At 52.7% G+C, this 14943-nt stretch overlaps 1 protein-coding gene across 10 annotated transcripts in view; it reads right to left on the bottom strand.

Moving 5' to 3' along the window:
- DGKZ (diacylglycerol kinase zeta) overlaps positions 1-14943 on the bottom strand; it is a 57249-nt gene that overhangs the window by 26638 nt on the left and 15668 nt on the right. The window contains exon 1 of one of the 10 annotated variants that reach the window (XM_026107522.2): positions 381-1372. The exons of 5 other annotated variants lie outside the window; for them this stretch is intronic. In XM_026107522.2, coding sequence (XP_025963307.2) covers positions 381-1204 — 824 coding nt within the window. In that variant the 5' untranslated portion in view covers positions 1205-1372. Of the gene's footprint in view, positions 1-380; positions 1373-14943 lie in introns of those variants that run through there. 4 more of the 10 variants (XM_026107520.2, XM_026107519.2, XM_026107521.2 and 1 more) reach the window with 4 other exon arrangements.

Below are 14943 nucleotides of genomic sequence, written 5' to 3'. Positions count from 1 at the left end.
GGGCTGGGAGAAGGCAGCGAATACAGAGGTACTTTGTATGAGCTGCAAGGGGATGTGAGGCAAGCCCCAACGGGCTGTGGTGAGAGCATCAGACAGAAACAGAAAACTATCTCAGCCCTCAGCGACCTGCAAAGGAGACTCTGGCTCCTTGCTCTCCTCTGGGGACACAAACAGCACTGCAAAGACATTGACAGCAGCAGGAGGCAACAGCAGCGAGGCCCAGCACAGCCTTCTCCAACCCTGGCCATTTGACACAAAAGGCCTCGGGGCCTCAAGCCAAGCCCCTACCCCTTCCCACCTTCCCCATCACAGTCCTGGCAAACCTGGAGCCCCACATCCACTTCCCCTCTCTCAGATGCTGCCTTGCTAACGTCACATACCGCCATACATACAGCAGCCTGGGGCTCCAGCTGTCGGGGGCGGCAGGGCAGGCAGACTCCGATCCCAGGCACTCGGAGAGGGCAGCAGCAGGGTGCCTGGCTCTGGCTGCACCCATCCACCTCCTGGGGAGCAGCCACGCTTGGCCCGGGGAGAGCAGCGCCCCAGGCCCCATGGCATCACTCGAACGCCGGTGCTGGCTGAGGCGGCGGTAGCGCCCTTGCAGGCCATAGGCAGCCCTGCCATACACGAACTCAGTGGGCAGGCGATGGGAGGATCTGCGACGCAGGCAGCGGGGGCCCCTCAGCAGTGGCCTGACGTGGAGCGGCCGCAGCACAGGGAGCATGGAGAGCCAGGTCTCCTCAGCCCGCCACCCATGCCTGCCCGGCTCCGTTCCCCCAGCGGCCACACTTTCCTCCCTGCTGCCACTGTCCTCCAGGGACTCGGATCCGGAGCTGTCGGCACAGGGCACCCCTTTCCCCTCCTCTCTCATTTGGATAAGGCTGGCCAGGAGCATGGAAGGGCCCATCAAGTGGGTATCGATGGATCGCACCTGACCCCTGCGCTTCTTCTGCACAGCAAAGCGGGGGCTGAGGCATGGCGGTGTGGTGCTGGAGCGGCGCCGGGAGTGGGAGCTGGGCTGCTGGGGCCGGCCCAGGCAGGAGAGGGCCGTACCGGACCTGCCTCGGCGCTGGGCCAGTGAGGCAGAGGGCAGGCCCACTTGGGAGCGTCGCCTGGCTTTACCTGTGGGCACTGCCACCACGCTGGCATGCCGTGACCCCGAGAGCCCCTTCCTCTGGAAGTGCCTCTTAAAAAAGGTTTCCATAGCACTGAGGGTGGCAGCTGAACAGTGGCTGTTAACATAGAAACCAACAATTAAAGAGCCTCCTGGCAAGGCTACAAAGATCAAAGCAGTGACAGGCCAGGGGATGGCCCAGAGCTCACAGGGCACAGAAGAAGGGAGAGGGCAGGAGGAAGGTGAAACAGCAAGAAACCCACTTCAGTTGCCAGACCTATATGGTTGCTGCCGAGCTCTGCCTCTCCCCACCTCGGCCCTCTCTAAACAGGCAGAAAAGGATAGGGAGAGGTCTGAAGGCCTTATCTGGTGCCTCAGCGGGTAGCAATGAGCAAACAGCTGGACACTGGGATGCCTCCACCTGGAGCAAGTGGCAAGACTGGGACTGGCCTCTGATATACAACACACTACTCGCTGCTTAAAAGCACCGCAGGAGCAGTTGGGCCACAATGCACCCTGTCCTCTTGAGTTTAGAGACAAACAAAGCTGTCCCTCTTCTTAAGGCAGTTTCTAGGTTTATTTTCACAGCTTAGTCAAGGGTGCTGTGATGGCAGGGCAGGCATCACATGCTGTTCCTAGTTCCCTCTGGATCCCATGCTCACCATGGCAGGATCAACATAGTCCTAACCCCTCTTTTGCACTTCATAGCTTCCATTTTCAATTTCTCAGAAACCAGCCCAGCCCTCTTCAGACTTCCCAGCTCCCAGCACTGTAAGGCACAGAAAAAGTTCAGCATTCAAATGCAGCCTCCTGTCAGCACTGGGATGACAGCTGGTTCCTGCAACTACTTCCCTGCAGAGGAGAGAAGGTGAGAGGGTGCAGAGGGTGGGAAAAAAAAGAAACAGCGAATTTAGGGGGCTGGAGGTGTTAAAGGGTTAATTGCTTGACTTGGAGCAGCTGGGAGGAGGCTCCCATTAAAAGGGACAAAGCCTCTCCTACAATCTCATGTGCTGAACTGGATGGAACAAAGGCACATGGCACTTGATGCCTTCGGTAAGGATAGCAAGGCTTCCCCTGGAGAAGGTGCTCAGAAATACCTGCTGGACTGCTCCAAGGGCTGCAGAGGTTGAGCTCTCCTCTAGATGACCTTGTGGAGAATAGCCCCTGCACTGCTTGAAGGGATCAGCCCTTGCTCACTACCCCCCATCACCCTCATTTATCCCCTTGTGCTGGCCCTCCTGGTTTTCCAGGGGTAACTACTCTGCCTAAGCACCAGCCCCACAGAACTGGATGCAAATGAAAACTAAGCACTTACAAATTCACAAGAAGAAAAACAAGGCCAGTAGAAGTGGGGCATGTAGATTTGGTAGCGGCTGGCAGAGGGAGCTGGAGTGGAGGTGGGCTAGGAAAATCATCTTATCTGTCCTGCTCAGAAATTCCCTCCTGGTGGAAAGCGCTTTAACATGACCTTCGAGCTTTCCTTGCCCAGCTCTCAAAGCTTGACAGTTTGCCAGGGCATTGCAGCTGTCCGTGAAAAGCACTGGGCCACAGATGGAAGCTGCTACAGCACTGGTTTAAGCATTCTCAGCTTGGCAAGCAAAGGTTTAAAAGGAAGAGACTGAATCTGACTAATTCCAGTGCTCCTCCGCTCTAGAGTGAATGTTTCTCTTCTGACCCTCTGGCCACTGCTTGTCTTCAACCTCTAAACAGAAAGGGTTTATCTGAGGACAACTCAAGAGACACTGACACTCACAGGTTGGTAGAAACAGATTTCTGGCTCTTCAAGTGCTACAGAGCCAGGGCGCTCCAGATTAACGCAGCCTGCAGGCACACACAAGCCATCACTGCCACTTGCAGCAACCTCTCCATGCTGTACAAGGCTGCTCTTCTACCCATCACGAGTGTACAGCCATGTCACTCACCACTGCACTAAGCTTAGCTGCACTCATTTCTGTCTTCCTCTCTTCTCATGCACTCACTTGCTGGTCAGCAGTACTAGAAGACCTTTAGAACATCTTGGCCTAAACCTCAACTGCCCTGGGGGCCATGGGAAGAGGTAGATTTGTCAGACAGATGCTTCCCTTTTTGTTTGGGATATGCATTAAGAGAGCACATGGGTGCTATTTTCTGGATCCCAAACAGGAGATTTTGCTAGTTCTTGTAACGCAAGCAACCCATTGGGCTGTACTTCTACTTCTTTTAGAGAGGACTACAAAGCCAGGTTTGCATTTTGGGGAGGACAAGACATGGTTCAGTCCCCCCCAGCCTGGTAGGCAAGGAAGCTAGCTCTGTAGTTTCTGGAGTCTCACTGCTATTCCCTGTGCTACTACTGTATTCAGCAACATAGTCCAGGCAGGGGAGAAAGTACAGCAACACTCTCCAGAGGGATCTGCAGCTCAGACAGCAGCACCGAAGGAGTTAAAGCCTTGCTGAATTGAAAGTAAAACCAGAGTGCCATCTTCTCAGAGGAATTTCTCAAGTTCCACCACAGCGAACAATGCAGATACGCCCAGCGCTAACTGATCGCTAGCACGTTTAACCATCTAACCATCGTACCACCCAGGCCTGCACAGCTTCGCAGGGGGCATAAGCATGTTCTGCCAATCACTCTGCTTCCAGACTGTCCTTGATTCTGCAATGTGCTACTCATGTCCCTCCCCCATCATTTGTGGGATAGCACAGTAAACCAGATTATCAACAATAGTCCTAAAAATTGTCTAAACAGATGAAACAGGTTAATAAAAAACAGAGAACACTGCCTGGGAATGCAAACTGCAACAGACTCTTTTTAACCATGTTTAGTTGCCAGGGGAGATGTACTGCCAGACGACATCCCAAATGAGTTGAATGGGTGCTCCCTTTGTCCTACATATTCCACCAACATTTAGGCTGGTGTGCTGCTGGCCAAGCTGCTGCTATGGGCAGGAAGATCTCTTAACACAGCTTCCTTCCTTTTTGCACCACGGTCTTGTGAAGAAATCTGCTTCAAGAACCTTCGCCTGACATTTATGTTTTGGTGACTAGCTGATTAGGGTTCTTTTTTATCTTCAGGGCTGTCAGAAAGTAGCACACAGACTCTTGTTCCAGCCCCCAGTGGTGAAGGGTATTACTGGGAAATCATTTGACAGCCCATAATGGTACCATGCAGCAGCTCAGATGGGGAAATCCTTCACCATTCTATCTCTTGCATCTTACTTGCAACCTGAGCTGCCAAATGGTATATCTTGGGTGTTGAGAGCTGCTGCTGGCAGAGCAGGGGGACTGAGGACAACGAGGCATAGACTGCCCAGGGTTGATGTGCACTGGCAGAGCCGTGAGCAGAGCAGCAAGAGAACCACGCACTGCAGGGAGAGGAGTCCAACCAGATCTAAGTCTTCAAAGCCTTTGGCCTAACACTTGCACATTCCTGGGATCTGCAGGTTTCTCTTAAAAGACCATTTGCACCTGACAAGATGGATCAGGAGCAGTGCCTGTTACTGTTCTGCAGACTGCATCACCCAGTTAAGTTAGATAAGCAGGCTGGATGGAGGCAGTCCAGCATTTGCAGGGTGGGAGGGAAAGCAAATAATGCTGCATGCACTAGGATACCAACTCTACTTACAGGCAGCTTTACATTATCATTACAATCTGCTGCTGTGAATGAGGAAGAAGTCAGCAGCTCTGGTGTGCTCATAATCTTCAATCGGAGCTTTTGGGAGGTTTTTTTCTAGCCTGACCCCTCAGTGCTCCTCAGCCTCAACCTCCTGCCTGTGCTCCCAGCCTAGCATCAGTGAGCAGAGAGAGACTGCTGAAGCAGGAACACACCCCAGACCACGGACAGCCAGCAGTGCTGCCCCTGAGAGCTGAGAAGGGGCTGCAGGAAGCTCCCCGGGGGTTGAGAGAAGGCTGCAAGCTATTACTCTCAGGACAGAGCTAACCTCAGTGGCAGGATCTAAAAGCCCTGGAAAGTCCAATGGATCTAAGAAGAAAACTTCGCATCTCGTAACTTCAGTGGATGCAGAGCTGGTGGATCACCTGATAAGGGGACGGCGCTCTCTAGAGAGTCACCAAAATATCCAGCACCCATGCCTTCCATGGTGGTGGTAGGTCCGAAACCAGAAAAGCTGATTCTTAGGCCAAAACATGAACTGTCCATCAGGCATAGGCTTTGCCCATGTCAGGGAGAGCTTCTTGGTACTCAGCTCCTGTTATTCTGCTTTGTTCCAATAGCCTCAAGCAAACCCCTGTATACTGTACTGAACAAGCCCTCTGTGCCCTTCTTAGCTGTGTACATGGATGCTGTGCCACATGTCTGCTCAGTCCTTCCCCTTCATTATTATTCCCTGGCCCCCCTCCAGTGAACTGGCCTCTTCCTGCCAGGACCCAGAAGCAACAGAGATTCCAGGCTGCCTTTCCAGCCCCATCACATCCCCCACCGCATTGAGATACCACAGGTTGCCTTCCAACATTGTTTCCATCACAAGCTTGCACTACCCCATCCTCTCAGTGCTCTGATACTCAAGTCTTTCCACATACTCTGCTGTCTCCATACCACCTCCACTGAGACCCTGTCCCTGCTCCCCTTCTGGCTCCCACACATTAGCTACTGAATACTCCTCTCCCTCAGGTTCCCCAGCCAGCCCTCTCCAACACACAGGAAAGAGCAACCCACATGGATTAGGTTTGCCAAGGAAGGTGTCCCTTTCTCAGAAGCATCAACCACCAGCCCCTGTCACAGATGGGGAAGAGAGCATATGGGTCAAGACATCCTTTGGGGCTTTGATTGCGGTGAGGTGAGCAACTATCAGCAAGTTCCCAAACTCTGTGCAGTTTGTTTCTACACAAAATTTACATCTAAGTTGTAATCTGTCCTACATCAGGCAAATAAAAGAGAGCCAGAAGCTGTCTGAGGGGGCAACTTCATGAGAATAAGGGCAAAAAGGTATGAGAACAACCTGTTACTGAGTACAGCTACCACTACCTCAGGGAACACCAGCTCTCACCTAACTGGGCAGATCTCTCCAGCCAGCACTGAAGCATACACACCTCTGAAGGGAGGGCAGAACAGCAGCAGCCCTCCCCTGTGCTTTTGACACAGTGGTGGAAAGTCTGTGGGCTGCACAAGCCACCAACAGCTTTCACAGCAGGGACTGCAACACTTACCTCGTGTGCAGCAGCTCTCCTGTTTACTGTCAAAGCCAGCCCTACTCAGTTCCCATTCATCATCACAGCTGATGTGTGACTAACGCTGCACACCCAGCTGCCACTCACGAGACTGAGGCAAGCACACTGAGCTAGCCCAGAGTCTCCTGGTGCTGGGGACACAGACCACCTTCCAGTATTAGTAATGACAAACAGCTTCCCCCGCACTTCCAGCACAGGGGCGGGAAGACTCAGTCCAAACTATGAGTCTTTCAAAGCAGGGTGCAAAATAGCTGTGTGGCGTGAGGGGGTGAACTACAGGCTGTGCTCACCTTCTATTTTAAGCTTCATTCATTTGACAAACTGCAGCAAGTGCCACCGCCTACATGGGCCACAGCACCTCGATCCCTAGCTCCTGAGTCACAAGAGCACAGTATTCCCAGGGCAAAGTGTGGCCAAGGACATCCTCTGCTGCACCATCACTCTCACACCATGGAGGAGGAGATTACCGCCATAATATGAAGGTCACCCCTCAAGGCAGCAGAATGCAGGGCACTCAGAGGGAAACAGGTCCCTATCCATCTCCAAGTGAGCCCTTACATTGATCCAGGAGACTTCACACCTCCCTGCTAGCAAGACAACAAGGCAGGGGCTTAGAAACTGACTGGCTGGTCACGTGTGTTCAGCTACAGAGGACTTCCCGCAGCTCCAAAGTCTGAGCACGTGTGGGCCACAGTGCCCGTCTCTGCAGGGAGCTGCTTGGAAGCCCCTGTCAGGAATGCCTGAGCATCAACAGTGACAGCAAGTCACTCCAGACAACCTCTAAGGGCTTTGTTAACTTGATAAGAAATCTGTCAGTGTTACCGGGCACTTCGGTTCACCAAACTCAAGGACTCCCTCCCTTCCTGTCTGGTGCAAGTCACCAGTTTGCAGCTGCTGGTCACCTGCTACACACTGACTACCAGACACGTGACACCCAGCCTGCTGTTAAAATAGAAGTGTAGGTAGCCCAAGGAGCACAGCCTGGGCTGCACTACATCAGAAGGGATAGGCAGCAATGTCAGTCTGACCTCTCTGTACCTTCCTGTCATTCTTCTTCTGTCTCATTACTTCTCTCAGCTCCCTTCCCTCCTCCATCCCCAGACCAACTCTCTCCCAGACTTTTTTCCTTCCCTTCTGGTGCCTGTGTGTTCCTCCTAGCCTGCTTCCATGCCAGAGGAAAGAAGAAGGTGACGCTGTAAAGCTCAAAGGTGTACCTGCTGCAACAGTCAGGGCACTTTGCAGCTAGGTCTGCACACATAGACTGGACAGGAGGGCACCAGCATGCAGACCTAGCGCAGAGGCTGCTAACTGCTCCTGTGGAGCACTCTGCTAAACAAGAACTAAACTCCCAGCCCCCTGCTCCCGCACAGACAAGCTTCTGCTCTACAATATCACCACAGAGCCAGCACAGGGACCTGATCCTAACAACCGCAAGGTCTGACACATTCCAGACACCAAAGGGTAGAGGGATCCCTGCACAAGACAGCTAGAAGCAAAACTTGCCCACATGCTTTATTTCAGGGGACAAGAATCTCACAGCACACCCCAGACACCCTGGCTGACAGCAATGCAGTGAGTGAAATGGTACCAGTTCAGCATCATTTCTGACTGCCAATGCCCAGGGCAGATTACTACACAGTACACACCAGGGATGAGACAAGGCTTTGCAGACAGCCACCACTAACATGAATCCCACACCATTTATAGACTTTCTGGATATTTTCACTCTTCCAGGAGCTGGGGATGCCAACCAGCTGATCCTGCCATCAACAAAGCCAGCAAGCAGATTAAAACAGGACCCTCACCATTTCCCTCTTGCCATGTCCAAGAGAAGAGGACGCTCATCTGTCAACTCAGGTAGTTCCTGTCATGCTTAGTCACATGTGCTTAAACACACATGCTTAAACACAAACCATATGCTCACCAAAAGTCCAAAGGAAACACTTCACCATTGAAAAAGCCCTTCTTGTACTCCTCTCCTAAAGCAGCCCATAAACATCCAAGCTCTAGCCCCCTTCCATCCTGCACCATCTAGTTCTACACCGGTGCCTCACTTTGGCTGACTTCATCATGCCACGGGAACCTGATTCCTGCTGAAAGGCGAATGTCTCTGCATGCATGCATGCATGTGTGCTGGGAGGAGGAGATAGGACTCCCATGAAGAGTCAAGAAAGCTCTGCAGCCTGGAGGGAAAACAGATTTCCCCCTGTGCTCCACTGCATCAGTGAGGTGGGGGAAAGGGAGACTAGGCATGTAGTAGAGGGCTGGCACCACCCCTCATCCCCTCTGCACCCAGGAGTCCCCGGGAGACTAAAGGCACCGGCTGAAAGCACCTTCACTGACACATTTTAATTAAGAGCTGTTGAAAAATGTGTCTCTGGCCCTGTGGAGCTGGCAGTTAACAGCACCAGCTAACACAATACTTCACTCCTCCTTTGCACCAGGCCTGGAGAGGGGCTAAGCAGATCCTCTCTATCCTCACGCATGCCAGAGAACCAACAGCCTCCCATCTGCCCTTAGGAAGGAAGGCCCTGACTCTGGGGAGTGCTGCTAAACCGATTTACTCCTCCCTTCCACTCCAGGCCTTGCAACCCACCTATCTGCAACCTCACTCACCCCTCCACAGCCCCTGGCCACATCTTCACTGTTCAAATACAGGTCACTCAAGAGACAGCCTGTCAAAATTCTGGAGCAGGGACAATGCAGCTAAGTTCCCACCTCATTAGTCTGTTAGACTAAATCCTAGAGAGAGGGAAAATAGCCAGTATTTACCCGGATATAGAAAGAAAAAAACTCCTGCAGCACTAGGATTTAACATTGCAAGAACTAGCTCCACTCAACAGAGAAGATGCAGCCCTCTAACCTTTTTTCTCTGAAAGTGCAAGGAAGGGGCAGAGGCATTGCCCGTGAGCTAGCGGCTGCCTTGCAAGGGGTTTGTAGGCAAGCTGAAGAAGCCAAACGTTGCTGCTTTGCAGATTTTTATGGGATACCTCTCTAAAGGGCAAAGTGGAAGGAACTGCCCAAGCAATTTCTTCCCACGGCAACCTGGGCACTGTCCCTACTGCTTGGCCATGCCTCGATCAAGACGAACGGGATCCTTTGTCCCACTCTCCTGTCTGGCCCTTCACAAGAAAATGTTTTCAAAGTTCAGTTTGTTGGGAAGAGCAGGAGCTGCAAGTAGAAGGATCTGACACTTTTTTCACAGTTCTTAGCATAATTCCACCATCTTTCTGTGTGGCAGCCACATCCTGCCTCTCTCCAAGCTCTGCATGATGTTCTGGTGTCCCCTCCCCCTCGCTGCCTTCTCAGCACAAACTAGGCCACCCTGAGCCCCTCTGATGTGACATGATTTGCAGTTTCCTCACTCTTCCTTTCCTAAATCCCAGCCTGCACCTGCCTAAGGCTCATACCACAGAGAGGATTTCAGTGCTGTGTTCAGCACCGCTCCTGCGGCACCACTGCAAACCCTGCTGCCCTAGCACCCTCGCCTCTCTTCACACACCCTGTTCAACATGCTGCTGGAGGCCAGGCCTCAGGCCTGCCTTCAGGCTTGTCTGTCAGACTGGCTCAGGCCCTCTATTTATGCTTCATAAAGTCAAGAGTTTACCAACCCTAAGGCTCAGAGTAATGTTCTCATTACAACAATGTGATTTCCATCCCAAAATCCATGGAAGACAGTGTTTTGTCTTAATTTAAACTGAAGCTGTCTCCTTGGAGGCTCCTGGGCTGGGTCTGGGCATTTATATCCCTTGACAACTTTCCACCATCATAACATTATGAAGTTTATTTGCCACTATACTAAATAATCTGCCTCCTGGTTATCAAGAAATTGGACAGCTCTGATTTAAACAATCTGTTGCTGTGTTTGGCTGGTGTGCCAAGAGCCAAAAAGCAAGACTTGGCCAGGGAATTATCCAAGATGAAGTGTAGAGGAAGAGCAAACAACATCAGCATGCAGGGGCCAAGCAAAAACAGGGGATGGGGAGCTAAACAGTCCATATAGTTGTTATTTTAAATCACGTCAGCATTAGCAGTGACTCAGGCTCGGAAGGATGTTAAAAGTTCCTTATCTCTGAAAGCTCCCTTTGCAGCGTTACACGCACAAAAGCAAAGCACTGGTGAGTTGGGCAGGCTGGTCCTGGCATTCTGGGTGCACAGGAAGGCTGAATCTGTGTTTTATTTAGTAGATTCTCACCCTCCTCCCCAGAGCTGATGCCTTCCTTTGGTACATGCAGCTCTGCGCCTCACGTAGAGGAGGGTCCCAAGGGACATGCTATTTAAAGGGAGGCCAGTCCCACAACCCAGCTGTTTGATCCAAACTCCTGGAGCATCCCTGGGGTTCTCCCCCTGTGCCCAGGGAGCGAGGGGGGAAAACTTCCTGGCACAGTGCCTCTCTGGGCAGGGGAATGCAGCATCCGTCACTGCAGCAGTCCCAAGGAAGAGGCAGTGAAACGGGTATAAAGAGAGCAGTGCAGCTTTTCCCAGAAGGCTCCAATGTGACGGACACAGAGCACAAACTGCCCCAGCGATTCCCAGGGCTAGAAGTTTGCACAGACCTCCCAGAAGCACGTAGCAAAGCCAGCAGAGTCCCAGACACTCAGCTACAGCCATCTGATAAGAGACAGCAGCAGGATACAAGGAGCTGCAGGCCTTCCTCCAGCCTGCGACTGCGAACGGGAAGAGTCTGTCCTACTGTTCCCAGAAGAAGCAGTGTCCCACAGCCACCAGCACACGGGGAGGTGCTGAGAGCCCAGAAATCTATGTCCTTCTTTCCCAGCTGTTCTGGGGCAAAGCTGCTGGGACCAGGGAGCCCAGCAGCAGAGAGGCCAGCTCCCCAGGCCACGCAGTCCTCACCATGCTGCATATCTCTCCCTGCCGTTTCCGCTATTCCATCCACATAGACCACGGGCTGGCAACATACAGCCAATGCTGTAACAACAAGCAGACTGTGCAGCTGGAAATCTGCCTCTCACAGGGAAAATCCCTCCCCTACTTCCCACAGGGAAGCAACAGCCATGTGCAGCAAAACACCACTGAGGCTGCATTTCCCAGGGTCCAGGACTGCTGAGCCCCTGTGTCAGCCCTGGGGAACGCTTGTAGCCCCACTGGACTGCTGCAACCATCTCCAGCCCCTGGGAGCGAGCACAGCTCAGCAGGAGCCAGGCTGAGGGTTTCAGAGGTGGCTCTGGGGTCTGCTCCTCCCTGCCCTGTAACAGGCATGGTGGATCATGGCACCTGCTCAGACCATACCCACAAGCTGAAGGTCCACTCCTCTGGCCCCTTCCCATCCCCCACCCAGCACAAACCAAACGAGTGAAACATGGGGGGGGGGGGGGGGCAAGGAGGAGAAAGAAGGGGAGAGCGGGGGGGAAAAGCCTCTGTGACCTGATCTGGATCGGAGGAGCTGAGGTCCCTGCAGGTGAAGAGCGGGTGGCGGTGGCCGCGCAGAAGTGGAGGGCCAGCCCTCGCGGACCAAGTCCTAGTTTGGAGAGCAAGAGCTCTGTTTATCCCTCCGCCTCCTCCTTATGCTGCAAAGCGTGACAGCGCTCATTAAAATAACCAACTGCACTTCCTCTCTGAGCAGTCCCGGGGCAGGCTCTCTCCCAGCGAGAGAGACCGAGAGATACGGCATAAAAAGAAACGTGGTCCCCTCCTTGCCAGGCACCCAGCCCCTCTGAGTGCCAGCCCACAGCCCCCAAGGACACCGGCATTGCACAGCCTGAGCCCTGGGCCGGTGCATGGAAGCGCTGTGTGAGCCTGCGTGCGCACGCATAACGTGTAGCTCCTACCCCATTAGCACCATGTCCTCATCCAGCGCTACAGCCACTCTGACACTTCTCCTCAGGCCTCTCCACACAGCCTGTCCCTCGTCATGCTTGCAGACAGCCTCAGCAACCGTTCACCTCCCCGGGAAGCCTCCCACACTCCCAAACCATGCACTCTGCTCTCAAAACAGCACCAATGCCCAAGCCCCAGCCATGCCACACCAACCTTTCCACTGAATCAGACTTACTCTGAGGGCACGGAGAGGCACTGTGCCTACACCAGCAAAACGCCCTTCCAGAGAAAAGAGCTACCTTGCCTCTGGGAAGTGAACTTGTTTTGACATTTGGGTTCGTATCCCTGTGCAGGGCAAGCCCTGATCACTCCCTGCACAGCAAGCCATGCCAGGCAGGGGTGGGGAGGGAGCTCCTGTTGGAAGCAGACACTCTACGGCTACACAGCAAGGTGCTGTATCCTCACACCTTTCACAGCCAACCCACTTTTGCCACTATGGGATGCAACAGTTTCCCCTGAAGCAGCGAAAAAGATCATGGGAGGAATCTACCACAGAAGTGATTCTCTCCTGCCTCTCTGGAGCATCATTAAAAATAAAGGACTCTCCATGCCTGATCAGAGCTGACCTGACTGCCATGGAGACTATATCTATACACAGAACAAGCCCAGCACGGACAGCATCAGTGCAAACATCCTTTCTCATTTCACACACTGCTGCTGAAGTGCTAGGAAAGCATCCATAGCTCCTTCAGTAGGGAGAGTAAGGGCAGATCTAGCTGCCCAGGACCTGTCCTGAAGCACCATCCTCCTGCAAGGAGCCACCAAGACCACTTTCTTGGTACCACATGGCAGGTAGTGCACTTTGCCCAAAAGCTGAGCCTGTCTATTCACGGCATCCAGGAAGACTGATGATGGACACAGTACTGAGAGAAAGTACCAGCTAGAGGCTCTTACAGCCACTGCTAACAGCAGTTATTCACACCCATCTGCACACATGTGCACACACAATGGATATGCATGAACACAGAGTTTTGCTGCGTGCCTTCTTCCCCAGGAATTTCTTCTAGACACTCATATCCCCTGCCACTGACATCATCATTCACATCTCTCTCGAAAGAACAAATCTGCTTCAGAAACTCGAAACAAATCAGGCTCCAGAGCATCTGATCCAAGCAGGCTCCACTAAGAGATTTAAGAGATGTATTTTATCTCCCTTCGATGTTGTAAACCTCTCATGAGATCCCACAGCCAAGCTGGGGTTTTCCGCGTCACACTTCGCCACTCAAATTCAAGTTCTTCAGCCACCCTAGGGACTTTGGTGACCTTCGCTTGCTTTGAGTACCTAAGAGCTGGCAGATGTAACCAACTCTGCTGCTCCCAGTGCTCCAGGTGAAATGCAATCCAGCTCCTTTTCTGAGCCACAAAAGCCAGGCCACATGCAGCTTCACTGACATTGAGCAGGTAAGCACAGCATGGGGCCTCGGTGGAGGGGAGGTGCGCTGAAGACTGGCTCGCTCTACGATGCCCATAAGGAATGACTCACTGGTTATTCTTATTTAAGAAATGAGCACTGGCAATTAGATCTGATAGAAGTGCACTCGGCTGCAGTGAGTCACCACACGATTCCACAGCTGGGACCTTGTCCTTTCACACCCTATCTCCTCCTGACTGTTTGTTCCCCTTGCATACATGTCACAGCTAAAATTAGACTGGGATCTCTTTGTGTGTGTGTGAGTGTGCATATGTGCATTTGGCCCATGCCCAGTGCTCTTCGGGGACTGGAGAAAGAATACAGTAAAATGATAATAACAAAACGTCAATGGAGATTGCTGCCAGAGCAGCAAAATCAAACACGGCCACCTGCCTTCCCGCTTCAGCGCTGCTGATGGGTATCTTGAAAACAGTTCACAGGAAACCATTAACCAGAGGGGAGCCAGGCCTGAAGGCTGAGCTACCGTTACATGCTGCAGTCTTTATCACGGCAGAAGGAGTAAGTGGCCTTTGCAAAGTGTCAGGAGCCGTGGGTGTGAGAGAATGCGTTAGCAAATCCCTTCGCCACCAAAGCTGCTGCTTACCTCGTCGCTGTGGTTGTGTTCAGCCCTGTTCTCATACCACTGGCCGGGAAGGGGAGCTGGAGACGCCCTAGGGAAGGCAGCAGGAAACATTTGCTTGCCGAGGCTGCCTGTCAAATCCGGCAACTGCTGAAAGATGGAGCTCTCTATCCCTCTCCCTACATAGAGTATGCTTCATTTCTACTTCCCTCCCTAGTGCCAAAAGGCCTTTGTTCAGGGCTGCTGCAGGAAGATCCCAGGGCTTACCCCACAATTAATCACCCTGCTCCTTCCCCTGACAGTTTGAGGCCCTGCAGCAATCCCGGATGCAAAGTTCTGGACTACTTCCAGTCTGGAAGCACTTGTTTGGAGCTTTTAGAAGCTAGAGGCAGCAATTACCTTACTCTGCCCGTTATTCCAAAGACACTGGCAGGGAAAGGGCTAGCTGTCGCTAGCAGTTGAGCTGGTCTCTGTGTCCTCGCAGGCCCTGGGCAGCTGTGGTGCAGGCTGTGACCACAGGAGAAGGATGGCTGAGGAGCAGAAGCTCTAGAAGGGCTCCCCAGGAAGGGCAGCAGGTTCACCATTGCTAAGATCCACTTACTGGGACTGGCAGAATATTTTCCTAATGTATTTATTGAAGAGGAAATTAAAATCATGTCCGATCACAACAAACAGGAACATGGTAAGAGATCTGTACAGTTCTTTCCCTTGCCCAGTCAAATGTGTTTCCTTCTGACAGCTACAGCTCCATGCCCATCCTGATCTTCCCATCTCTAGCAGTCTACGAACAGCAGAGACCTGCCTGCTGACACAGCTATTGCTTCTCACCTGCACCAT

This window comes from Dromaius novaehollandiae, chromosome 5 (genome assembly GCF_036370855.1).
Source record: "Dromaius novaehollandiae isolate bDroNov1 chromosome 5, bDroNov1.hap1, whole genome shotgun sequence".
In the NCBI taxonomy this organism is placed as follows: Eukaryota; Metazoa; Chordata; class Aves; order Casuariiformes; family Dromaiidae; genus Dromaius; species Dromaius novaehollandiae.
The sequence above is the reverse complement of the archived record's forward strand: the minus strand, read 5'-3'. Positions and strand labels throughout refer to the sequence as shown.